This window comes from Vanellus vanellus, assembly GCF_965231255.1.
Source record: "Vanellus vanellus genome assembly, chromosome: 4".
NCBI classification, from domain to species: domain Eukaryota; kingdom Metazoa; phylum Chordata; class Aves; order Charadriiformes; family Charadriidae; genus Vanellus; species Vanellus vanellus.
Genome location: NC_138909.1, coordinates 37,337,661 through 37,365,266, shown reverse-complemented (window position 1 = coordinate 37,365,266; position 27,606 = coordinate 37,337,661). Strand labels below are relative to the sequence as shown.

General features: G+C 44.2%; 1 protein-coding gene across 1 annotated transcript; it reads right to left on the bottom strand.

The window, feature by feature from the left end:
* Nucleotides 1–17,289: 17,289 nt before the first annotated feature.
* Nucleotides 17,290–21,623, bottom strand: NPY2R (neuropeptide Y receptor Y2; the record flags this gene model as incomplete). Its single annotated transcript, XM_082482665.1, has 2 exons — nt 21,509–21,623; nt 17,290–18,483 (listed from the first exon to the last, which is right to left on the bottom strand). The coding sequence occupies exon 2, from the start codon at nt 18,445–18,447 to the stop codon at nt 17,290–17,292; it is 1,158 nt and encodes a 385-aa protein (XP_082338791.1). The 5' UTR covers nt 18,448–18,483; nt 21,509–21,623.
* Nucleotides 21,624–27,606: the final 5,983 nt, after the last annotated feature.

The following is a 27,606-nucleotide window of genomic DNA, read 5'->3' as shown; positions in this document are numbered from 1 at the left end:
ATATGACAGGGAGAGGAACTAAGGAAATGTAGTTGAAAATATGATACTCGAGAAGTCATTATAATACCACGTTGCAGCAACGTAATGATAATCTACAGACTAAATACAGTTTCGGGGTACCACAAGAAAGGATGGGCTGACTCCTTTGCCACCAATTTCTTTTTCATATTTTTCTAGAGCTGCTACCACAAATGTGCAAGATATAAATCTACACCCTCAGTTCAGGGTTCAGGGTGGTAAATCGGTATGTGGAAGACTGGGGTTGACAGAAGCTAGGCACCAGCTGCTGTGCCGTGCCAAATGTGGGGAGGTGACCGGAGCCGGTTGTGAAAGCCAACCCACAGTTCTACAGAAGTCTGGGGGAGTCACTGTGGAGGAGCGAGCTGTGGTCAGCCCTTGCCCCTCGCACCTTGCTTCCTCTGGCCCCTGGGTGTGAGTCGTAGTGGTTTTATGCAAACCAGCCTCCCCCTACTTCCCTCACAGTGCAGCTTTAGATCAGCAATTGGTTGGGAGATTATGGGTTTTTTATCAATAGGCACAAGGCGATGGTATTTCAGGCCTTGTGGTGAAGCTCCTGGGCTTGCTTTGTTGAGTGAGACAGCAAAAAAACTAACAACAATTCAGAGGAAAAAAAACCAAAGGAGCCTTTGTCCTTCATGCAACTCATATTTAAGCCTTGAAACCCTTGGCCTTGCTGAGTGTTAAGTATTTGAAAAGGATTAAAAAGCAAGACAGGTTTGCTTGGACAAGTTTGCGGAGTTGAAATCTAACAATTTTTTAGCATTCAAGCATTTATTTAATATAGAGATATTACCTACATCCAGTGAGTGTAGCTCTCCAGAAAACAGAAAGGATTGGGATGACTTGTCATCATATGCCTCTTCTGCCACTATTGTCCCCTTTTCACATCAATTCACACCCCCTCTGGCCTTTTGATGTTAAACAGACCTTTGATCCAACTTTGTCCAGCCATTTTTGTGCTCTAAAAAAATGAACTCTTGTACTTTGTAGCTAATTTTCTGTGTGACCTTCTATACACAAGGTGCAATCTCTGATATAGGAGAGAGAATCGATGAAGTAAGAGTTTGCCTTGTTATCCTACTTGAGTCTCACCTTATAAATATAAATAAGTTACATTGACTCCATGTTCCGTAGAGAGTTCACATTTCTGAGCCAGCTACAAGGGAAACTGAATAAATTGGTGTATGGGGCACCAAGACGTGAAGAATACTAAAGCAGAGAGTCTAGGTTCACCTACCTCCTAAAAATAAAGAAAATAAATCTCATTTTTTACTCTCTTAGCTGTTCTAAACCAAAATTGCAGATCTCTGTCTACCAGATTTTAAGAAGAGGCAGGATTCATCTTTAGTTAACTTTTTATAACATATAAAATTACTTCCTTCCACTGCAAGGAAGAAAATGATGAAAGGAAATTAAGTGGTTCTGTTAGCAGTCACTCTTAAAGTAAACTCCTAAAATGTTCATTATTAATGAAAACCATCAAGAAATATCTCCTAGCTGCATTATAATGTAAAAATGTTACTGGAAATAGATGTTTCTCATGAGAACAGGCAAGAGGTTTTAATTTTCCTTAGCCATTTTATTACTCTTGTCAGTCACCAGCTCAGTAAGCCCACTCAACTGCTGCATTAGAAGTACCTCAAGGCTGCAGAGGCTTGAAGACCACAAGAATTAGTGTCTGCATATATAAGGTTCTAAGTTATCACCAAAACCCATCGAAAAAATGTTGTGAAATTGTGTCACAATATGAAAACTAGCTCCCAGAATGGTGTTTTTCTTTTACAGTAACTCTTGGGATTGACGCCTTCTCGGCTTGTTAATAAATCTATCTAACTGGAGACTGGCTTTAAATGGTTGTCCACCTGCTAGTGTAATGTCTCAATAAGAGACCCAACAAGTGTTAGCCTTCAGGGCTGGTGGATGTACTGCAGGAAGAAGTAAGAAGTTAGCCAGGAAATGCATACATTGTGGAAATATCACCTGCACCGTTAAGCTGAATCCCGATGGAGCACTGTCGTTCATATATGATATGTCTGTCTGGAAGATCAATGGCTGTAGTTATAAAATCCACCAATTTTGAGGCAGGAGGGACCCCATCCTCAGAAAGATGCTGCATATTTTCTTCTCCTTTCTGGCACATTGAAAAGTAAACGCCAAGTGAAATTGTCTTCTTTTTACAGGAATGTGTGCCACAGAACATACTCGTTGGGCCAACTTCTGCTCCTCTGCACTGTTAAAGAAATTGAATAATTTCAGTAGGAATAAGGGAGAGCAACATATTGCCCCAAAGATGTGTGAGCGCAAGCATTCGCAAAACAACGAGGCTGTAGCTTTTCAGGAAATGGTTATAACAAAAGGAAGAATTTGATTTCAGTGAATGTTTTGATCATGTCTGTACATGGTATAATGAAAGAAACCCAAACAATGTATTCTGCTCCTTACTCACTAGGGCAAATGAATACCATTAAATTACAAAGATAAAGATTCACACCTACAGGTGTTTTTTCAGGCTTTTTGTTTACTTTTTCATCTGGTAAACTCCTATTGATCTTTTACTACAGTTGACTCATTGTCTGTCTGCTTTACTGAGGAAATATCTCCATATCTCTATCCCATTTGGGCCTGTACATCTTGTAGTTTCCACAGGATCTTATAATTCTGTAGCTGGCTGCTTACTTTCTGCCAGTTCCAATGAAAAAGAGCCCCAGGTCACAGAAAACAAGCAGCACTTCTTGAACATCTTTGCTGTTGTTCTTTCTTTCAGAAAAAGAAAAAAAAAAAAAAAAGAAAAGAAAAGAGAAAGAAAGAAAGAAAAAGCTTTACCTAAGTTTGACTATTTCGTCGCTGTTTCTATGGGAACAAGACCAGATGAAGGAGCAACTGCCAGCCATCAGCTGGGTTGCTGAAACTGGCCAATGCAACTGGCTGCTGATGAGGAGCACAAGACTCCATTTGGACTGTCCACTGGGTTGCTAAATTTGAAATGGTTTCATCTTGCAGTGAGGAGAAACAGGGAACTGCCTCAGGTTTAAATAACAGCGAAAATAGTTTTTCCCTGGGATATCTTCAGATCTTGTGATTACCAGGACAACCTCAGAATAAAATACTTTTTTACTAAGAGAAAAAGCACAAAGACAAGTAAAATCTTTCTGCTTAGGTGATTGAATGCCCTTGGACTTTTTTTCAATTTTTGTGATACTTAAAAAGTATGGAGACCAGTGGATACTACCATTAACATGGGTGTGCCAACTCAAACACTCAGCTGAGTGAAAAGGGCACCAAGTAGACACAGGATTAACAAGCCTGGGCAAAGGGCCTTTTTATTACCCTCCCCTGACCGGAGCTCCAACCCCTGACTTGCTCTACTACCACACCACACAGCTGATTTTTTATAAAACGTAACCTTCCGGCTCCAAGCCCTCTACTTCTCCTTTCTATCCCCACAGAGTCTCCCTTCAAGCTCCCTTGCAAAAAATCCCTTATCTTCTTGTAATTCTGGTCCCAGGCATCTCCATTCCTCCTAAACTCGACCTTCCACCCCAGACCCCCCAACCACCAGTTGCTCACCAGCTTTTCTTCCCGTGTGCCCATTGCTGCTGGCACCTGGTCTGGCCATAGCACTGCTGCCCTGGCTTCCAGAGCCCGTTTTCCCTCTGTGCTCCGTCCTGCTTCAGGAGTGATTGGAGACACGAGGACCCAGGCAGCATTTACCAATAATCCATCCAAACAAAGCACCAAAGAGAGAAAAGTAGGCCATATGAAAAAGTTTTTCATAGAGCTAGCCTAGTGCATTTCTTTTTTATTATCTCTACCTGAAACTGAGCGTGTGAAGGGGACAGTGCTTCAGGCTGATGCCACAATGTAATATAAATGGGCTTAGTGTTAGGACGTGCCGTGGAGCTGCACTGACCTCATTTATGGGAGCTGAGAATCTGGTCAGCAACTTCCAGTACCTACTGTTCTGTGTGTTTGTGCTCTGCTTCGGAAACAGGACTGAGCGGGAGTGTTTAGCTACATTTTGTGCCAGCAAAAGAGTGCATAATATAGATTTCTGCATGAGAAATACTTTTCCTTCTTTCCCGATGGCCCATTCCATTGTCTTCAGGTACATTTGCCAATGCCTGACTTCTTTCTCTCCTTTTTCTTACAACATCCCACCCAAATTAATCAACTCTCAGGGAAAAAAAAAAAAAAGTTATAGTCAAATCTCTGTCTTAGGCAACTAATAATTTTTTATTAAACATAACACAATAAGTGAGGGTAAACTAAGATAATCAGACATCTGGCTCGTCTTTAGTTCTCTCCATGCAAAAGATTATTTTGGTCTGGTATAATTTTACAGAGCTCAGTAGAGCTCTTCAGCCTGGATTTACAAACCAATCATGACCTCAGGTGGCACGCTGTTCATCTGAATAAAATACCTGCCAAAGTACAGTAGGATTGAAGTGCTCCTGAGTTGCTAGGTGCCACAGGGTGCTAGCAGGGTCTGCATTACGTGTTTCCAAGTTTATAAGCAATAGGAACACATCTGTGCCTTAATAGCCTACATCTCCCTTTTACCAGCCCTGCAGTCACATTATAAAAATATACCAGGAGTGCTACTTAGCACCGTATTTTTAAAATAGGCTGTTGTAAAAATCAATTAGGCTGCGTGTATTAGTACTAAATGAAAAGCCAATGAATTGTTGAGTTTTAGTAGCCAGTTCTCCCTGTATAGGTTCTGTGCTTCTTTAAGGGTGGATGAAGAAACCAGGCTGTGTTCGGGGTTGACTTCCATCTCTTTCCTCCTGAAAGGTGGAAATCTGCAGCAGGAAAAGGCTCTCAGCAGCCTTTGAGAGGATCAGAGTCTGAATGTGGCTGTATATGACTTTCGGACATTATAAAAATGAATTCATACATGCCTATTTCAAATGCTGAGGCAAAAGCCCGGCCACATGAAGGACCTTCCCGCCTGTCATGCTTTTCAGGAAGGTTATTGTGGTGAGTTTCTTAACAGGCGCTACAGACAAGTACATGGCCTCTGTGGAGATACAGAAAATAATACCTCCTTTTTCCAAATCCTTTTTCCAAATAACACTGCTAAAAGCCACTCGTCATTGATATCCTCAGGTGTGGGCGCCACTGTAAGGAAAGTGTGGCAAACTACACAAACTGCATGCTTTCCATTGACTTTGCTAGATGTTAGCTTTAGGGAGACCTGCTGAAGGAAGGCTCTTGAGGGTTTGATCATTCAGACTTGTTGCATCCTCATGGATGAACCAGAACTTTATGAAGGACAATCAAGAGTCTGCAAGCTTTCCATCCCGAGAGTGCTCCAGCCTGTGGCTTACTTAAGGCTGCAAAGCAGCCAGGCAAAATAAAGACCCACTACTTAGCCACCTCCAGTGAGAGTGGTGGAGTAGGTCCCATGAAATTTCAGCCAGATGCTGCTGATCCTTCCAGGCAAGTGAAGGAGTGCAGGCAATGTGAGCTAAATGCATGCGTACGTAAAGGGATGGAATCGCTTATGGGGAGCTTTTCAAACGAATAAAAGGGATTTGGGAGCCTAAATTCAAAATTAGCTTCCACTGGAATTTGTCTTCCTCTATCTCTTAGCTCTTGTTGGTAGCAGGAGCTGGTAGCCATCCGTCACAGTTCAGCAATAAGCACACCAGCTTGCGGGAGTTCAGCTATAGACACCAACACCAAGGATCACATGCCCACTGGTACAAAGATTAGAAGTGCAGTTCAGTCTGTGCTGGGAAAAGCAGCCCTAGTAATTTACTTCTTTAATCTGCTTTTCACCTCAGCCACTGTGATACTGTACAGGTGGAACTTTAGTAGAAAAACATGAATGCAGTTTCTAACCTGACATTATCAACACAGGTAAAGAACAAAAAAAGGCATCGGTGCTCTGACCTTCCCCATTTCGCCTGTTTTTCTTTGACGAGTCAGCATTTCATTTACTTTAAACAGGAAGCCCTGCTGTGATAGAGTTGTAGTTCTGTCTGCACTGTTGGCTCTTCCCTGCTGTTTAAATGCCAGTTGCTTTGGATTTGCAAAGACATAAGGCTGTAAAACAGTCCGGGGAGGACTGTCACTCGGAGATCCCAAGAGGAAAATCTGTTTTCTAGCAAACTGGGTGGGGAGATGGGCAACGAAAGGTGAAAGAGGGGGTATTTTAAGGACACTCTAGTGCTACCATCATCGCATGCCAAGGCATGTGTATTTTGTTCTCCAGGAACCTACCTTTTCAGCAGCAGAGCCCACACGATGGCTACCCATGTGCAACCGAAGGGACAAGCAAATTTCTATGTAACAGGACAAAATAGGTAATCAAAACACCTTGTTGAGCCAAAGTGCAGTATCTTTCAAGTTACACAACTGTCAGGAGGCGTGAGTGGCACGAACTGCCTCATCCTGCCGCCTTGTCCTGGCAAGCACCCACGCAGCTCTTTCTGCTGCTTTATCGGTGCTAAACTACTGGGTTTTGCATAGTGATTCGAAGTAGTTGTTGAAGTTGTAGGTGTGGGGGGTTTATACAGAAATCAAGATTTAAGCATTCTGTAGCCAAAGACTCTAGTCTCCTTTATTGTACCAAGCTGTACATATACCTCGCTACCACAATGCATCCCATATATATAATCTCACAGAGAGCTAGAAAAATTCTGGCATCACCTCTATTATGTCTCAGAGAAGTAGTAAACTAAGCAATAAAAGTGAGGGATTGGATTTTAATTTTTTTTTAATGGATTGGAATAGCTGTACTCTACTATAGGAAAATCAGAGAAGCCAGAAATGAGCTGTATCATACGTATGCAACACATGCATATGAGATTATGAAGTGTTCTAAGAGTTTGTCAGGAATAGCTAAATAACAAACACAAGGTAAGGTTGGACGAAGTTACTGCCTGATCTGATAGCCCAAGTTAGAAGAAGAGATTATGAGAAACACTAGACAGTAGTTTATCAAGAATAAACCGATAGACAATTGGCGTTTCCACTTAACTTAAGAGTCAGAAAGGCAGCTTCTTCTGATGTTTAAAATCAGCATTCATAGCATAGGCACAAGTACTGAAAGGGAAAGGATGATGAATGGGATTGATAAAGCTGCAAGCATCCTTTTAGGGTGTATTTCAAGCTTAGGCTTTTGAATAACAATTATGGAGGGCATTATTTTTCATTTCCATTTATGTCCTTAATCAACTATACACAGAGTTGGATAGCAGCCCTTTTGCTTCCCCATTAGAAGACATAAAGCAAATAAAAATGAGGATCCTGAATGTAATGAGTTCTTTTTCTTTCCTTTTTCTACCTTTGATTCCAGTTACCTGAGCTAACCATGGATTTTCAACTTTGAAGGAAGCAAACTTGTCATACACAGTGAGACTGCCTTTGTTATTAGAATCACAGAATACCATCTCAGTTGGGAGGAACCTCTAAATCATCGAGTCCAACCACCAACCTAACAGTGCCAAACCCACCACTAAACCATGTCCCTAAGCACCACGTCTACCCATCTTTTAAATACCTCCAGAGATGGTGATTCCACCACTTCCCTGGGAAGCCTGTTCCTTTTGGTGAAGAATTTTTTTCCTAATATCCATCCTAAATCTCCCCTAGTGCAACTTGAAGCCATTTCCTCTTGTCCTCTTGCCTGTTACTTGGGAGAAGAGACCAACCCCCACTTCACTACAACCTCCTTTCAGGTAGTTGTAGAGAACAAGAAGGTCTCCCCTCCGCATCCTTTTTTCCAGACTGAACAACCCCAGTTCCCTCAGCCACTCCTCATACGACTTGTTCTCTAGACCCTTCACCAGCTTCGCAGCTTCATTGCCCTTCTCTGGACATGCTCCAGCACCTCAATGTCTTGTAGAGGGGCCCAAAACTGAGCACAGTATTCAAGGTGGGACCTCACCAGTGCCAAGTACAGGGGGATGATCACTTCCCTGGTCCTGCTGACCACACTATTTCAGATACAGACCAGGATGCTATTGGCTTTCTTGGCACCTGGGCACACTGCTGGCTCATATTCAGCCAGCTGTCAACCAACACCCCCAGGTCCTTTTCCACCAGCCACTCTTCCCCAAGCCTGTAGCACTGCATGGGGTTCCAAGTGCAGGACCCGGCACTTGGCTTTGTTGAATCTCATACCATTAGCTTCAGCCCATTGATCCAGCCTGTTCAGATCCATCTGTAGAGTCTTTCTACCCTCAAGCAGATCAACACTCCTGCCTAACTTGGTGTCATCTGCAAACTTACTGAGAATGCACCCAATCCCCTCGTGCAGGTCACTGATAAAGATATTGAACAGAAGTGGCCCAATGCTGAGCCCTGGGGAACACCACTTGTGACTGGCCACCAACTGGATTTAACTCCATTCACCACCACTCTTTGGGCCCGGCCATCCAGCCAGTTTTTTACCCAGCAAAGAGTATGCCAGTCTAATTTTCTAACCCTTTCTTCATTTCTAGTTCTGCTTGTCTTTGCAATTATTCCTCTGGCTTAAGATGACTCTTGTAGGGTCTCAACACTGGAGACCATAAACTGTGTATCCCTATTGCTAAAGCTTCACCAGTCACCTACAGAAGCAGGAATTAATGTCATCCAGCTGGGGTTTCTTGACCCCTGCGTGTCATACTGACTAGTACAAATCCCATAATTTTTTGTGTTGCCGTGTCTCTCTACTGCAAGTAACCATGCAAGTAACCATTATCTCTAAGCTTACACAGTACTTTAAGCCCTTTGAGACTGAAACTGCTCTTCTTTTTATAGATATAGATATAGATATAGATATAGATATAGATATAGATATAGATATAGATATAGATATAGATATAGATATAGATATAGATAGATATAGATATAGATATAGATATAGATATAGAGAGTTAGAGATAGAAATAGAGGTAGAGGTAGAGGTAGAGATCATACACATACACATATACATATATGCACAGTTCATACCTGTTGCAATAGCTGTGCAAAGCAAATAAACAATAACAACAATAACAAATCAGGCTGGCCATATAGACAACAGGACACAAATATTTTGGGTTTTCATATTTTTCGGAGAGCTACATTATCCTAGTGTTAGCTCTGCTATTTGTTCACAGCAACCACAACTATACTACTGAGTTAGGTTGGGGTTTGAGTACAGGACTCAGGAAAAGCCTTGCTGCCTACACATTGCCCTACCCTTTGTAGAAGGATGGAGAATCTCCTCCATGCAATCAAATTCTGACACAGAAGCTACAGCTCAATAAAAGTGGACAGCATACTGTTCTTCTGACCCTGTGGTCAGATAACGTATACTGGCAGTAGCTCTCCCACAAATTTAGTGGTATTTAGCCTTAGGTCTCCTCTGCATCTTGTGTGGTGTCCCTCTATCCCTCAGACATATCTTCAGAGCCTTTGAAGTCCAGGGAGAGCTGTACTACAGCCCACCAGGGAAGGGTTTCTGTAGCATGAACCCGCGGATGTGTGCTGTACAACCTGGGAGGTGGCACTGAGGGCATGTTTGAGGTCCTATCACTGTCCGTGATAGGACAGTGCTGGAGGACAGAGAGAACTGTATCAGTCTTGGCCACACGATCTACTGGGAACAGTCTGTTGCGTGTGTGCCTAAGCTCTGTCTGGGAGAGTGCTAGCTGGCAGCATCCAAAACGGTGCCAAGGAGCATGCTAATTCAGTGGTGTGGACTATCAGCAGCATGCTGCTCAGCTTCTCTTTCTATTCTTGTTTTATTTAGCAAAATAATTGTAATCGGAGGGACTCCCAGCCGGTTTCTACAGATAGTGTGGAAGCCTTCAGCTTCAGCCATCTGGCATAGCAGGCTGCGCCCACGCACAGGCTGACGGGCGGTGAGCATGGAACACATGACACTCAGCAATCCTTTTACTTGTCTGTGCCCTGGTTTTCCCATCTCTGGTACAGGGATGGTAATGCTCCTTCTCTTTTGCTAAGGGTCTCGATATGGCTGGATGAAAAAATTGAGAGGCTTTGGGGGGAAATACAGTTCGCACAGCTAAAATCAGTACTGATGTAGTGGTTTCTTAGAGGTTCTTCATTGTTTTTCACAGTGTTATTCCAATAAATAAAAGGCAAGTTTGATCAGAAACATTTATCTCCACAAACAGCACGTTTAGTAAGGCTAGTAAGTATTTCTTACAGGAAAAGACTACTGAGTTTAATAAATGGACCTAGTAGAGTTATGCTTTTTGCTGAGCTTGTCTGAAAAAAAAAAAAGTCCTAAGTAAATTGATAAAGCCAAATTCATGTTATAATTTTACAAAATCTATAGTCTTCAGCTTTTATTATAAAGCATCTTTACAATCACAGGTAGGAAATATTATTTGCTGGTGTGCTTGCCTCTTGTAAGTAATGATGTGGTTTTCTCAAAGTGTGTTATCCATAAAACTTTATTTTTACAACCCCATTTTATGGTCTAATTTCAAAATAATCAGCCAGCAGTTATATCGTTTAAAACCTCCAAAAGGCATGCAAACACAAGAAGGTGCTGCACGGTTCTGTGCAAGCAGAGGTAGACATCCACGCTCAGGAACTGCTCCTCCATTTTTTCCTGGTCCTTCGCAGTTTCGAATGAACCCCCACTGAGTGCAAGGAAATCATTAGCTCCTCTGTTTGAGATAAAGATGATTAGGTGGCAAGGTGTAAAATTTGTGGTTAGCTTTTATTTTTTTTCTATCTTGGGACTTTTATGCACAAGCAAGGAACTGCTCTTTCTAACAGATGTGACCAGAGGGTTTGTCGAAATCTGGCAAGATGTCCCAGTGACGGTGAGAGCAGATTAAATCACCTGTTCCTAACGAGGAGTTCCTATCCTGTGAGAGAAATCAGACCATGGAAAACTGCATTTTCAATCGAGGCAGCACTTCTGGGGAAGAAAGTTTGTTCTGCCCCCTCCCACCAGCAGCGCTGAGAGCAGCATCGGCTTCATGCTGCGGTGACAGAGGACAGGTTGTGTTGCTGCACACTCCCATCCCACCACGGCTGCATCCAGCTCTCTCTTTAAGTATTTATATTTTGGCATAACCACCTGCCAGCCAGTGTTTTTGTCAGTACAAGAACATTATCACTTCTTACATGTAAAATACTCTTCCCCGCGGGTCTCCCTGCCAGTTCAGTTCTGGCACCAGTAGGACGGCTGACAGAGGCGCGGGGCAGAAACGCACTGCCGAAGTGGTGGAGTCTCCAGCGCTCGCTTCACGTATTATTACGAAGTGGCCATTGGCTTTTGGTGCCTCGGGGCACGTCAGTGCTGGAGACAGCGGGAGGTGCCAGAGCGAGCCTTAATCTCGCGCCAAGGCACACGGGGGATGAGGCAGCCTGAGGGGAACTCTCACGGCTACAGTGTCACCAGCCTAACTGACCGACAGCTATCGTAGCTCTCCCTGTGCTGGTACGCGGTCTCCGTGTGCTCAGTACACGGGTGTCTGTGGACACCTCCCGTCAGCTGCCTTTGGGCTCTGGAAGCTGGACTGTGTGGAACCTGAGAGGCAGCAGACACGTGGCACTGGCAGGTTTGCACTCCGTGGAGTCAGCTGCGTCAGAGCGTGGCACTGGGACGAAAACACCGCCAAAGGCAAGGCGCCTTCTCCTCACAGCGGCGTAAACAGAGATTAGAAGTTCTGAAAAACTGATTGGCCTTTCCCCAAGCCCAGCCGCTGGGAGCAATCCTCACAGTCCGTGGGGAAGGATGTCTCTGCCTCAGCCTCTATCTTCAGGTTCGGTTGGGTGAGGAATGGCTGGGTAACTGCCCGTGCCCCGCTAGGATGGGCTTGTCCTAAGCCAGCACGCGGTGAGAGCAAGGCTAGCTGTTTCACCAGCTCGGTTACCTTAAATAAGTTAAAAAGTCACAGTGCTGCCAACAAACTTTGAAATCCATGTGGGTACCAACACCTCTCATTTTTGCAGATGCCAGTAAATAGAAGAATTGCCCTAGACCTCTATTATTCTGTGCAACCTGGAAGGGATAGAAACAGTTTGGCCCCATGGATGTGTAAGCATAAATTCTACTGTTGAGAATACCCTTTATAGCAGGGTTAGTAGATTATGAGAGTTGTGAAGTGTACAAATAAAAGTCTGTTTCATATAAACTCCGGCTGCGCAGATTCAGCTCCAGGTCCAAGAGGCAAACCACAGCCTGTTTCTCCTACACAGTATCAGAAAAAAAAAAAAAAAAAAAAAGAAAATTCAAGCTAAATTGCACCTCCATCATCAGATAGGTAATTCTACAGTCTTTAAGTTTTATAGCTTGTAGCTGTCTCCTTCCAGAGCAGCTCAGTGAAATCTGAGAGGGGAAAGATTTTAATGCAACCACCAATTTTTTTCATATATCCCATCTGAAATGAGCTTATGAGGAGTATGTATGCATTATTCATCCCATGTACCGGCTAGAATTAATAAAACATCCATTGCTTCTGATACGTTATCAGTACGGAGCTGTTTACCTATATTGCATTTAGGTCAAATAATGTACAGACACAGGTTTACTTGCTTGAGAACATGATGTGAATTTTAAAGCTCAAACGATCACGGGAATTTCTCCTGAAAGTTCCTCAGTTTCCCCGGGCAACACTGTCCGTTCTGCATACAATTGATCTGCGTCTTCATTTGCCCTGGTTTCATTTTAACACGTTTCTCTCACTACTCAGACTAAGGGAAGAAGGAAAGTCTATAAATCAATTACATCCTTGTGAGCCCCTTTCTTGCTTCTTGAAGTAGTCGCTCATCCTCTGACTTTCTTACTTCCCCAGTTTTAGCAGCCTCAGATTTCCTCACTACCCTTGTATTAATTTTCTTTTAAAGTACTATCCAATTCAATACTTTTTTAAAAATGAAGATGAGAGATGAAAATCACTATCGATTGCTTAAATAAGCATTTATACTGCAGTATTATTAGAAACGTGACTTTTCAGCAACACTAACCTTGCATAGATTTACATACATCTTCTAGATTCTTCGGGCAAAGAACCTGTAATTTTGCACAAAGTAGCTCCCTTATTGTGGAGTGGCATTTATAATGACGATACCAGGTAAATAACTCGGGGATCCAAAGACAAAATTCATCCTTTAAGGTCATTATCTGGATTAATATAAGAATAAACCCTGAGGGAGTTTAGGAACTATGAAGCAAGGAAATGGATTATAGTAATCTGTGAATTCAGTGGCTCTTTTGTGGTCTGAGAGATAAAATGCAGATAACATTTTCCATTCAGTTATTACTCTTAGTGTTATTTAACTCATTATTAGTATTTTGGGAATGTATGCATGTCCATTATACATTTTATACAAGACATGGTTATACCAACTCTGGCCCAACAGACAATTATTTCCAACAAGCTTAACCCTACCAAACAGCTTTTGTACAGCTCTGCCGTACAATTCATAGATAGATATGCATACTAAAGCCATTTGTTGTCCAAGCCCAGTCCCTCTGTTTTAATTGCTGTGCTCTCAAAATCTATTTTTTCTCAGAGCCACAGTGATATACTTTCTGCTCAGTCATGGTCTGCTGCTCTCCATTGAGATCACAGTTCTCCGTGAAGACTATTTACTCGTAGAGCTAGCTGAGAGGGTTCAGCACTGTCCCCATATACCAATAACCCAGCGTCACTGGCCGCCCATAAGACCTGGCAAGTTGACTCAGGATTACTTCTCCAATTGTAGTCCAATGGCTGTAGCCCTGGCCAGGCAACGTGGCTTTTAGCACTCCTCTGGAAGCAGCATGGCGCTGTGCCTGCAGTGCCGGTCCCAAGCAGCTATGTCCTCCTCCGAGGCAAAGCGTGGAAGCCTTGGGAGAGCACACGGGCACAGCTCTTCTGCCACCAGGCTTGAGCTGGCTTGTGCCCAGCCAGTGCTGGGAGAAAATACGGGCCCAGCTGTACGTATCTGATGACGTACTGTTCAGTACTCTGCTGCTACCTCAGCCGGGAGATGCGTTTCTGCCAGGAAAATTTGCAAGGCATCAAAATGTCTTCCTCCAGCGAGGCCCAGAAGGCAGTAAGTGGTGAGCAGCTAAGATCCCAGATTACATCTGATGGGATCCATGTGGTGGATAGGTCTCCCTTTTATAAGCCAGCCCCAAAGGACAGCCCCAAGTAAGACCCTCCCAGAGATTAGCAGGGTGCTACTTTCCTTGCTCTCCTCCTGCCCGCAGCGCAGCATCTTTACAGTAGAAGTACTCGTGAAGAACATCGGGAGGTTAACTTAAATTCTGTCTCTATCTGTTTTGAAATCCTTGGCCCGGCACCTGAGTGCCACGTGAAGGTCATAACCACTTGCCCATAAAATCATGCTATTCAAAGTTTAACTATTTTCTATACAATCAAACAGCTCTAAGACGATGTGTGTTGCTACCTCAGGAGAGGTAGCTGGCTAGGTCACTATCAAGACAACTGAGGGGCGTCAGTTCAAACTCTTGCTCTGAATCAGCCATGACATTTCATTTGGGGTGCCCCACCGCCTACTTGCAAATTCTTCAATGAGGGGTGCTCCTGGTATTCTTCCGCTTTGCATAACCCTTGTACCTATTCAACGGGAAAAGAACACAATGGTTTTAAAAAAAACCTAATTGAAGCACTAAGAGGTGAATGGGGAGCCCGAGATTCCGGTTGCTGTTTCAGGCAAAGCAGAGGCTCCCCTGCGGACTCCTCAGTCTGCTGGTTAGAGCCTGTCCATAGGTTCACTTTCCCTCAGGGGGGAACGGGGACAACCCCTGGCGTTCCACATCTTTCCGACAGCTGCGATTTGGGGCAACCGAGGGATGTTGCTACCTCATTAATGGCCTTTGGTGAGAAAATGCCTAATTTCCCTACAACGTGAAGGGGTAGGAAAGCGCGTCGCTGTGTTTGTGCGGGAGCAAAGTCCCGAGGGGCGACTAAGCTATGCGGCAGGCTACGCGCGCTGGCTCTTCCACATCCTGTCTTCAAGTGCCCGCGGGAAAATCCACACCAGGCGGTGGGACACCGCGTGTGGAGGTCTGTGAGCCTAAAGCGGGTGCTGACCCAGGCGCCGCCGCCTCCCCGCAGCAGAGGGAAGCAACGCAATAGGTGAGCGCACCAACTTCGGCTCAACACCATGGCCGCGGAGACAGCTCAGGAAGCAGTAAAATAAAGATACCATGAAACGGACTGAAAGATAATTTATAATTAATCACTTTTATACAGGATGACGTAAAGCAGACTTAAAAGTGCAGAGAATTAGCCTGGCAATTGTAGCTTCAGCACACGTGTCATGGTTACTTCGAGACTGTCGATATACCACACTCTAACAGGCTTAAGAGAGTTGAAACAGAACTTTTAAACTATGCGCTTTTTAAATAAAGGAGGCTATTTGTGGCGATAATACTTTTGATGAAGGGTTCAGAGTCAACTGTAACTGATACATATGATTGATGCCCATAATAATCGCACACTTCTGTAATCCTTCCTCACCCGTAACAGTGTTGAGCTTACATTTTGGATATTATTAATACTCAGACAAAAATAACTTGTGGACAATATCATGCTCCCAACATGGTTGAGAATTAATCTATTTTTGTCAAACTGTTTAAGAATGATGGATACTTTTTCCTGCTTGAGTAAACACTAGCTAATTCGCTAGCCCTCCCTTCTCTGTTCATGAAAATCCAAGTCCAAATGATTTCATGGATATTTAAAAGATGGTGCCAAATACTGCACACACAAAGATTAATTTCTCCACTTGATAAAGAGCTGATACCATTCATTACATTGCTAACACTTCAGCACTGGAGTTTTGTTGGGTTTTAATTTGTAAGAGAGAACACAAAGAATTTAGAAACAATGAAAAATGGAGAAAAAAAAAAACGAGGCAGCTGAAACGTAGCTATGGAAAGAGACTCCAAGTGAAAGTATCACACTTATTTTTATTCTAGATAAGCAACAGGGCAGCTTGAAATAAACATGGATTGAAATTTTCTTCGTCTCTTTAATGAGTTCAAAGAGGCTAAACAAAGACATAGAAGAGTTGAACATTGCTGTGTACAACACAGTAAACAGATTAAAATTTTATACCTGAGCAAAAAAGGAATTTAACTATTAACTACAGCATGCAGAATAACCGATAAGTTATCACATAAAGCTAGCATACTGTTATTAGGTTACAGTCATTCAGATGTTCTTAATTTTTACAAAGGCTAAAGATGGAAAAAGCTCCAAGACGAGACGAGTGTGTGACATAAAACCACAATAAGGAAAAGCACATTACCATCTAGCAGCCTTTCCGGAGGATCAAAATTATCTGCTGTTTTATTATCCAGGGAGAAAGCAGCAACAATTCAAAGCCTGTGGAGTTAATAACACGTTAGACATTTAAGCAGGTCCTGAAAATTAAAATATTGGCAGTTTATGAAGTGCTCACAGAAGACCTGAGCCTGCATCCCCTGCCCTCAAATGCCACTTTAAAGCACCGCATTTGTGAGCTCTTCCCAGCGCAGAAGGAAAGGGAGGGACCTGCAGGGAATAACTCACCCGGTCACAGGCTTGCGATTTCCTCACCAGCATACCCACAGCCGATTCTTAAGGAATGACTTTTTACCGCGTTTGATTGACCAAAACCCACATTTCATTTTAGGTGGAAACTTGACCTTTCTTCACATTTATATCTGTTGGTTTTTTTGGTTTTGGGGTGGGTTGTTTTTTTTTTCCTGCTTTTTTTTCCCCTAATGCATTTCAAATGCTCTGGTTTGAGGTACCTCAGTACAAATCAAAACCAGTAACATACTTCTCTTCTTAATTCCCTTGTCTTCACAAAAGGTGCCTGTGGGAGAGAAGGGGTCTGAAAAGTTTGAGCTCTAACCAGCACAGCCAATTCCCCCCAGACAGGCTTCATTCTCCTACCAGACTTCTGCTCTCCCTCATCTCCGTACGCAACATAAAAATTACCTGCTCCCACCGTCAACATTCCTGTGCTACAAATCAGCCCTTTGCCTTCCTACAGCAAAACCAGCAAACTCTGCCTGTGTCATTTAGACTTGCCAAAAAGAGATGGGAGGGAGGGGAGCGTCTCTTACCCTGGGAGAGACAGCCATAAACAAAATCGCTCCCTTTAATTTCCTTGGAGCTGTAGAGTTACCTACTTTTGATGCCAGTCGACTCCCCTCAAATCATACCACCTGCCTTGACTTCCCTGCGACTTCTCTTTCACCATTTATGAATAAAACTATGCATTAAAAATGCATGTGTCAAAATGGATTTATCCCTTTGTCCACAACACATTCATTTCTTCTCTAAAAAGTCAGACATCTTAGACATTGGTAGGTTGTGTGAAAGAGTCTCCGGGGAATTGAATCCTCTTTGCTTCTAGTTTCTTTCTGGCTTTGAAAGCTGCAGATACTTCAGGGTGGATGGAGTCCAGCCGCTGTTCGCACTGGAAGGCCGTGAGGAAGGCCGTCCTGTAGTTGTTATTCATCCAGCCATAGAGAAGGGGGTTAGCAAACGTTGAGCACATGGCAATGACGTGAAACACTGTGTAGATCAGTTTGTACTCTTTCAGGTCTAACACCTGACTGTCAATGTCACTGACTAGCTGGAAGGTGTGAAACGGCAGCCAGCTGACAGCGAACACCACGACCACACACACCAGCATCTTGGTGGTTTTCCGCCGCCGGTGGTGGTAATGGTCATTCCCCGCTCCAGGACTAACGTGGTTCTTGAGCTTGGTCCAAATACGAGTGTAGGCGTAGGAGATGACTGCCAGAGGCAGCACGTACTGGATCAGGAGCATGGAGACGCTGTAGATGGTGCCATAGTTGAGCTGCCCCTCCCCTGGCCACTTCTCGGAGCAGACCACGATCTTGAAGTCAGGAATGATCTCAATCAATGAGTACTCACGGAAGATGGCCAGCGGACTTGCCAACAGGGCACTGACTGCCCAGGCAACTCCTATAATCAGGAAGCTGATCCGCTTAGAGATTTTGCTTTCCAAGTGGTAGACGATGCAGCGATGCCGATCCAAAGCGATCACAGTCAAAGTAACAGTAGACACGTGCACAGCAAGAGCCTGGGCATAAGGCACCAGGTGGCACAAGACGGGGCCCAGTTTCCATTCGCCCAAGAGCGTGTAAACCAAAGTGAAGGGCAGGCACAATGTGTTCACCAGCAAGTCAGCCACAGCCAGGTTGGCAATGAAGAAGTTCGTCACTGTGCGCATGCTTTTGAACTTGATGATCACGTGGATGACGAGGGAGTTCCCGATCACCCCCAGCAGGATGATGGAACAGTAAGCAAAGATGAGGATTATCTGCACCTCCACTAGGGTTGTGCTGTCCTTCAGTTCTGGTTTAGGGTCCAGAGCCAACTCGTTGAGCGGCGTGGTGTCTCTCGGCAAGTACAGCTTGGTGAACAGCTCCATTTTCATCGCATCTGTCTGGTTTTCTTCACCTACTGCCTCCAGGGGCCCCATCCTTGCAGCAGCCCGGTCTAAGCAACAGGGCTGTCCCTGAAAACAAAACGGCACAAGAACATGGGGAGAAATCAGTCCACGGTGGCTAAGACAAGAAGTAACGTGCTAAAGCTACAGCTCTTTCCTCCTCTAACCCACGTTCTCCATCTCAGGATTAAGAGAAGATCTGTCTTAATATATTTAAATTCTGTTGCCCTTACATTTGAAGCCCGATCCCGTAATATTATTCAGGCATGACTCCTGCTGAAAATTGGGACAGATTTCAAAAGCATTTCAAAGACAAAGTTTGCCTAAGTAAATGCAGAAGGATTAAGATCCTGCTGGGCAGCATATCCTTTTTTACAATCCACTACCTAAAACTACTGCTGATTTAGCACAAAACTTCCATTAATACCTATGGGAATTCTACATGGAACGGCACCATCCAGGCTGTTATTAGCATAATAATCTTCCAGCTTTTCCTTAATGGAAAGTGTTTCCTTTAAATAGTTACTAAATTCTTGTAGGTTGATGCCCCTCCTTAACACCAGAGAACTAATTACTGAGGTCTTTTTTTTAAGAAACTTTCTTTTAGGAAAGTTTGTGCCACAAAGCAAGCAAAACTACCACTCTAACGGAACTGAAATGACTGCGTAACCTATTCCTGCCAAAATTAACTCAAGAAACAATTAAAAGTCAGTTATACATAATATTTCCTTTCTGTGTAATGTTTGAGAAAACACAGCTCCTTGGAGACTGACAATCAGGGATTCATTTCTGACTACTGCCATAGGGAAAAGCAAGTCATTCCCCCGCTGATGTCAGTAAGAATTTCACCACCGTCACCAAAATCACGCTTTGTTGCCTTCCTTAAGCAGGCTGAGCCAAATTCTGTGTTGCCGTAAGACTTCAGGAGGCACAGATGGATATACGGGCGCTTTACAGTCAATCGCTGACTTGGACTTCAATCCTATGTAAAACGTGCATGTCCCCATGCAGACTGCCCAGACCACAGGTGGCATGCTAAGTGACCACGATGCGCCGGGGGACTCCCTGGCTCGACCTGGGAAAATACTAAGAAATTGCCAGTGCTCGGTGGACTCACCGAGAAAACACTGCTGTTTGCCATGGAGGGGAAACTCAAACCTGAGTTGCTAACTCTACTTTCCCATTCATACATCCCCTAAGGAAAGCAAGAGTAGAGAAGAAATGTCACTTTTTTGCCATCAGGTGTTACACACAGCCTAATCCATCTCAAATTCAGGTCTGCCTAAAGAGGCAGTCTAGCTATTAATGCCTTTGGTTTTGCATGGCTTTTTTGTTTAATTTTTTTTTTTTTTAAATCAGATCCATTTCATTGTAGATTTTCATCCCGACCTCTGTCCCTATTAACATCTATCAACAACATCCTTAGATGTGATTTCCTAACTGAGAAAGGATGGTTGCCTACCAGCAGGTGACTGAGCCCTTTTTGTTTGCTTGCACCCCATGCAGTATCCCAAAAAATCTCACTACAAGGTCTTTTTGCAAAAGCAACACATAGACTGCATGAACCCTAAGGGATTTTTCCGCTGACTAAACCTGTCAGAATTATGCTATACTGTTTAGTATACATTTACTGTATAATTAATAGTGTAAGCCTGAGATGTGAAACACTGTGAGGTACATAGTGAGATGTGCCAGCTGTTTGTACAAGCTTAACCTGCAGTTTTTAGTAATATAATCAGTTATCAACTACTAGCCTAGGTACGGGTGGCAGGAGGGGACTCCTCATCAATACACCTTTAGTCCAACCAAGTTAAAAATGTAAGAGATCCACCGCGATTTGCACAGCCAAGGCTATGTATGCAGAAGTTCAGAACTCTGCTGAGCTTTTTCCTTCAACCTGTGTACCTACAGCCAAGAATTATGCTTGCATATATTATTACAGCAGAGATTTGGTGAGGTCCCAGGACTGTCAGGTGCTCCAAAATCTCATAATTTTTTCAGTGCAAAATAAGAGCAGGTCATATTTACAGACTGTAGTAGACGGGTAAGATGGAAGGCAAATTTCACAGCTTTTTCCCTTCTTTGCCATAAATCCAGGCAGGAGGATGTAGCTCTGTCAAAGAATGTAGCACCCCTTTATTCCCAAAATTATTTTCACCTGTTTCTCTAGTCCCTGACTTTCTATTAATTCCTACTTCCAACCTTTTTTTTTTTTTCCCCCGAAGCCTTCTTTTGTTCTGCCACTTTTATTTTATTTGTTACTGCCCTGTTTGGGCTGATGAAAGGCGTGTTTGTCTTGTCAATAAGAGAAAGCTGAGGAAGGGAGGAGGGACAACCAGGATTTCAAGCAGGGATGAGCTGGTGTGTCAGTAAGCGATGAAATAAATTGGACAACTTTGACATTGTCACGGAGACAGTTAAGTGGGTGAAGAATCAGCTGCTCTCAGAGTAGGGGGGAAAACTGAAGTGGCATTTGATGCCTCAGGTAGCGTTTGACAGAACCCTTTCTGCTCTTTTTTTGGTATAAACTCTCCGGCTGATGGCATTTATTCACACACCTTGCAGACTGCACAGCACTGGGGGGGGGGGGGGGGGGGGGGAAGGAGGGAGGGGTCCCAAATTTTTTTCCTGAGCTGTCAGACCCTCAGGGGCGGGCATCAAATCGCATCTAAACTTCGGGCAGAGGAAGGCCCGTAGAGGATCTACGCCGGTTCCCAGAGCAAGTAAGCAAAAAGGGGCGAAATACGTGATGCCGTTAGCAAGCAGCGCTCCCACCAGGACCGCAGTGCCTCCGCTGGGGAACGGGTCTGGGGTTGCTGGAGGCGAAGGTGGCGGCAAGCGCGCCGCAGGGGGGGGCCCTGCCCGGGGGGACGGCACCCCTCCCCGGGCGCCGCGGGGACCCCGCGCTCCTCGCTCCGTGTCCCCGTCCCCCCCTTCCAACGTTCACCCGTGGCCACCGCCGCCTATCGCGACAGCAGCCCTCCCAGGGCAGGGCAAGGCGGGGAACGGAGAGCCCCCTGCTCCCCGCAGGGGAGCGGCTGCTCCCGCGGGTCCCCCCCCCCCCGGCACCGCCGCCCTCCCCTCGCACACTCACCGGGGCGGCTCTCTCCTCCAAGCACGGCACGGCAGGGCCCGTCGAAAGTTTGGCGGCGGCGGCGGCCCCCGCATGCCGGGGATGGGGGGGCGGGACGGGGCGGGACGGGACGGCCCCGCCGCCCGGGGAAGGGCCGGGGCGGGGCGGCGGGGGCGGCTCCGGGCGCGGGGAAGGGGGCGGCGGGTCGCGCTGCCGCGGCGCGTCGGCCGCCTGCCGCTCCGGAGGCAGCAGCGGAGCGGAAAAGAAAAAAAAAGGGGGGGTGGGGGTGGGTTTGGAGGGGAACGGGGGGGGGTTTGCGCCGGGTCGGAGCCGATGGACGCGCCGCACGGCCGAGCCCGCTTCCGAGTTTTCCCCGTCCCCAAAGTGGCTTCTGGAGCAGCGTGAAGGGGATGGCTGTGCTTCAGACAGCAGCTGAAAAACCTTGTTACAAGCAAACAACTCCTGAAATCCTTGTTACAAGCACCCCCCCAGCTTGCACACGTTTGCGTTCCTCGTAAGAAGGGGCGGTGGATGTTGCCCGGGCAGGTGTAAGGATGAATAAAGCATTTGCATACGCTGTCAAGAGCAAAATAAAAGATTCCACTTTTATTTACAAGGCTGCGAAGGTAAAGACAACAGCTGCTGTTTTTATTTAGTTCTATATTCAGCAACCTTTCGAAAAAGCTCTCTTGGCAGTCAGCTTAACTGAAGACTAGCTCCAGCCAGCATTACCGCCCTTCTGGTAGGGTCTAGCTTCGTTAAATCCATCTGTAGGTTCTACTTAGTATTTTGCTGTGTGCCTGATGCCTCTCTCCTAGCTATAAATGCTGAGATTCAAGGGAAGGTCTTCTCAATGCATAGTTGGGGGACCTGATTCACCAAACGGCGCTTCAGCCCTAATTGGAGCTCCCAAGAACAGGCACCGGGAGACTTTGCTTACTCTGTGGCTACAGCACTGGTGCCTGGACGATTCTCTTCCCAAACCTTACAGAAGCTGCTACCCGGAACAGGAATGCTTCTTTGCTTTCTGCCACTTAGGTAAATATGCATTAATATTTCAGGTAGGATCAGCAATATTGTCTTCCCTCTTCTGTCCTCCTTGTCTTCCAAAGGAGACTCTGTACAAGAGCTCTTCCTTTGTCAAAGGTAATGCTCCTTGCTTCGGTTATAGCTCAATATTGTGCTCTTATCAAGAGCACAGAATGTTAATGGAGTATCAAGGAGTAACTTCAGTGATTTAAAGTTGTTTTTGAAATTCAAAACATGTCTTGAGAACCCCCTTAGATCTTTACTAATTCAAGCTATCTCTTCACGAAGAGCCTTACTCTTAGTCCTTCGGTACTTCTGAGACTGTTAATGGAATGCTCCTAGCTTGTTGCAAAATAGATTTCTTTGATGACTAAATAAAAAGCCAGGAGTTTCAATTCTCCTACCCCTGTTTATTTCATTTCCCAAGTCAATTTAATTGTAGGATTTATTTTTTGGTCTGCCAGCAGACCGAAGTGCATGCCATGAGTTTTAGTAATTAGAGCACTTGTATAATATATGGCTGCAACAGCCTGCAGTTCTTCCCTTTCCTTCTCTTACAAAAAGTCATCGGTGGTGTTTCACTCATCTCAGGGGTATTGCTATTGTGCTCTACTCTGCGCACTCTTTTTGGCTTAACATATATTTTTGCTGCTCCCAATGTCTTGGAGAGTGTAGTGGAATGCTACAAATCTTTACAATCTGTCCAGCTCAAACCACCCGAGGATCCCATAGCTAAGGAAAAGCTGGTCCTTGCTTTCACTTCCAAACTCCTGGAGAAAGTCAAGGAGATGTGCAAGTTCCTAGAAGCTTTTAAGCCATTGAGGGTTCGCTTCCTGTGCACGGGAGAGAAGGGGTTATTTCCTGCTACAAGGTGATTCTGCGGTCAGGCACAACTGAGATTCTTCATGAAAATGCATTTCCAATAAACAACAGCAGTTTTTATCGCTCATAAGAGAGTGGTAGCAAAGGGCCCCATAAACACCACCTTGAGCCAAAAGCTCATGAAAACACTAAAATCAAGGGCAGAAAGAGTCAAGTGGCAAATGGGCTGTTCAATATGAAATGTGCTGCTTCATGCAAGCCTATAAATGAGCTTTTCTGTGAATATGTATATGTACTAAGGTGAAACACAGATAGTCTAGCTTAACAGCTTGAAAAAACCAGCTGTTGGACTTAGGTTGTCTCTACTATAAAGCACACTTATGGAGGTATGGCAGGGTGTAAGAAATTCGACATACATAGCGCACTTCCGGCAGTATCTTTTTAACTCTCTTTACTGGTAGCAAATTGTCTTCTCAAATTCCTTCCAATGTACAGTTTTCTCAGAGGGAATAATAAGCATTTCTGCCAGCCCCTCAGAAATTTACCACCTCTCAGGAGGAAAAGAAAGGTCTGCACGTAGTACCCAGACTTGAAGCAGGAATGACTTTTGTTTCAATCACAGAACTAGGAAAGAGTTGCCGGTTTTTGTCCATTAATTGTCCAACGTCAGATTTGCCGGAGTGGCAAATAGGGCTTGATGACTATCAGCGAGCCAGAAGAGGCAGCAGCTCTCCCGTCCCCTGTCCCCAGACAATGTTCTCCTTATTTCACTTACTGTAAGGAGTGAATTTAAAAGAAACCACGGCCCCGTGAGCACTGACCTTTAAAAGCAGGGCTGTGCTGCACGCCACTCGCTCTCTGCCGGTCCTAATCATCCAGATTTTCCTGGAGTGAGTCAGGTTTTAGGGAATGGAGCGTTCTACGTAACACGGACAGTCCTTTAAAAGTAGGCTGGAACTAAACCCAATAATACCTGAAAACATGACCTTGAGAGAGAATACCTGCCTTGAATCTTCTATGTGGGGCCAACGTGGAGATCACGTAGTGTAAAATTATACAAGACAAAGATTTTTCTTGCTTTAAAGGCCAGAACAAGTGTTTAAGTAGCTAAAGAATGAAGTTTCTGCTTACGTAGACCTGTGAACGTTTTGGAATACATCTATAAAATGTCATTTGTTCTCACTCCCTTTTGGTTTAGGTTCAGCCTCACAAGTTCCATTCCACCTATTTCTCTTTTTCAAATGTGGCAATAAGAACTAGCTGTATGCAGAAACAAGTGTAATCAATCTGCCTTAGATGACTAAGGGGATAAATACTTGCCAGCGGGGAATGTAAGAAATTGGTAGAGATGTATAAGTACCAACTTCAAGCTGCTAACAGCAGTACTTCACAGCCAGTGCTGGTTCAAAAGCCAATACCACCAAAGGCTCGATTCAATTGCCTGTGAGCTCACAGCCCGCAATGGAGTTCGGCACCGTTTCCATGTAAGACAAGGCTGCAGAGCCGAGCGCTGGGTTTCAGACACGGTCTTCTCAAAGCATCTAGCACGTTGCCGTACACGTGTGTCATTCAAAGCAAGTTAAAACTGTAAAGTCAAATAGCTCATCCGAGAAATGACAGGTTTAACATTGCCCATTTAACACCAACACAGCTGTTTGTGTTTACATAACTATGATATAGTCTTTAAGTAAGTAGTCACCTTATTTTTCTTTAAGGTCCGCTGCTTCATTGGGTGTCCCAAATGAGCAATCCTTATGCAATGAGCACATTCTTGGTATGTCTTTATATTCTCAGTATATATTTTGCCATCTCATTCATTCTCTTTACCGCCATGCTATCCTTTCTCTGCAGGGAATACAGAAATTGTCATTTCTTTACAGGGTTTTCTATGTTCTTTTTATTACCAGACCTCCACTACAACTACTCAACCTTTATTAAGATCGACTTTCTGTCATCTGGAATTCAAAGAGGCTGACCAAACATTTACTTGGATTTAAAAATACAAAGAATAAAGCATTTTACTGGATTTTTTGTTGCTAGCGTTTTAGACCTTTTTTTCGTCAAACTCTTGAAAACCTAGTTTTACTTAATTCCATTTCTTTTTAAATACAGAGATTTCTGTAAACTTCAAAATGTAATGTGGAAGGTGAGACTTCATTAAAGGATTGAAAGTTTGGTATACAACCAGTTGTTGCCATTTCTAAAGAGTTTTTAGATGTTCCCAAGGCAAGCATACTCTGTTTATTTTTAGAGCATTCATCATAGAAAATAGATTCTCACATACAGCTTAGAGCTTGAATATCGTACACACTTCAGTCCTCAGTTTCCGGTAGCTGGGAAAGCAATATATCTCTAAATGGTTTCCAAAAGTGAGTCAACTATGTCTGCTTGCTTGTACGTCAGTTATTTCTAATTCTGGAAATCCTCGGCTGTTGCAAGCAGCAGTGCCACTCACCCTTTGCTTTGCCTAAAAATTATTCTTGTAACGATTTTGAAAAGTTATGTGTGTTCATAAGACTTGATCGAATGGTCTTGAAGCTCAGTTTTTGTCTTGCTGATGAGATCTGTGGAAGTGTTGAATGAACCGTCTTTGCGACAAAGAGAACTCAGCTGGAAAGATGAAAGTTTGTCCTGTGTGTGGTCCCCACTTTGCAAGGTACGTTTCTTAGAATATAGAAAACTGATCATAATGTTTATATACATTCTCTTCTTGTAGAGAGTGCATAGAGCATGCAGCTGACTATGCGTTGCTCAGAAATATATGTTAATGAGCTTCTCTTTCAAAAACATCCATATAACTTTTTTTGTTACAATTCGATTCTCTTTTCATGAGGAAGGAACTTTCTCAGGCTGCTCTTAAGCTCAAGGAAACGTGTCTTTTGACCCTTGCTCAGCCAGCCTACATTGAGATGCAGATGATTGTTGGTACAGTTGGCATCTAGGTCCTGAAGAGGTGCTTGGAAGAATCAATGTGGATAGGGCAACCTACTGCAAACTAAATAATTTTGTTGAAGAATGGCATCTATTGATGAGGCCAGGCCTTCTTTTCGTGCTGTCTGATATGTAATGCCATGTAAAACACATCATGTTCATTGTGAGCATAAATGTAAGATGCAATTAAAACCAGTTTCCAGTAATTTATTAAACTGTGTCATCTGACATAAAAAAGCGTATTTTTCACTGGCAGTTCACGAGACAGTAACACAATCGCTAAGAGGCAAGTGAGTATCTTTCCCACGTGTTGTTGAAAGTGAATTATTTCTCATAAGTTTTCAGCACATTATTTCAGTTCATTTTTTCACATTTACACAGAATTTGCAAGCTGTGCTAAACCACTCACCGGCTTCATCCAGAGTCATTCTGTACCTCTGTGTGGCATTTGATGGAATAATGCCATTTGGTAACAATACATGGCATTAAATTCATGAGTTCCATTTGTAAGCATTTTTTGTCCTTGAGAAATTACTTCGATTGCAGAAGAAGCGAAAAAGGAACATTTTCCATACCTATTATCACCTCAAGCCGTTTTTAAAAATGAAGTCCTTACTGTTTCTTTTGTGCACTCTGTCACACTTTTGGAACTTCTGAAGGACGTCTGTTCTAGGCTAAATGCAGCAAACCTGTACAGCCCTCTTCTTGAACTGCAGTCAGACGACTCGTACGCTCGCATCCAGAAATGTTGAAAACTTTCAACCGCTCCGTGTTATTCCTTGCTGATACACTGGCAGGATACTTTCCATTACAGGTGCCACATCTACGAGTATAGCGAAACTTTACGGTCCCATTTTTGACTGACAGCTCTGTTTGTGAACAGGTTAAGCTTGTCAGCCTAGCTTCCCAAGGTTGAAAGAGTGCTCCGTTCCTTCTGGAAAAAAGTCTGCCTCCCACTCAGCATTGAACTGGCAGTTTTCTAAATGAACTCTTCATTCTCCTTTGTTAACTGCCCGTGATTCACACCCACATTTTGCAGAGACTGATGGCATTTTAATTGCTTGGAGTATTCTAGGCTGGAGGAGAGGGGATGGGACCAGGCTTGGGAAAAAAAGTGGGTAGGGGTTTGGCGTGTTCGGAGGGCTAACTGTTCTGTGAGCGCACACAGCTACGAGAGCAGCAGCCAGAGCACCATCTGTGCACACAGCTTATCCATACCGCCCGGCTTCCGAAGCACAAAGGAATGTGTCGGCTCCCGCTTCTCCAGATCAGCCGAAAGCCTCCTTTGTGCTCCAGTGAAATCCTGCAGCCATTCCCTGAAGATCTAATCCCTTCAC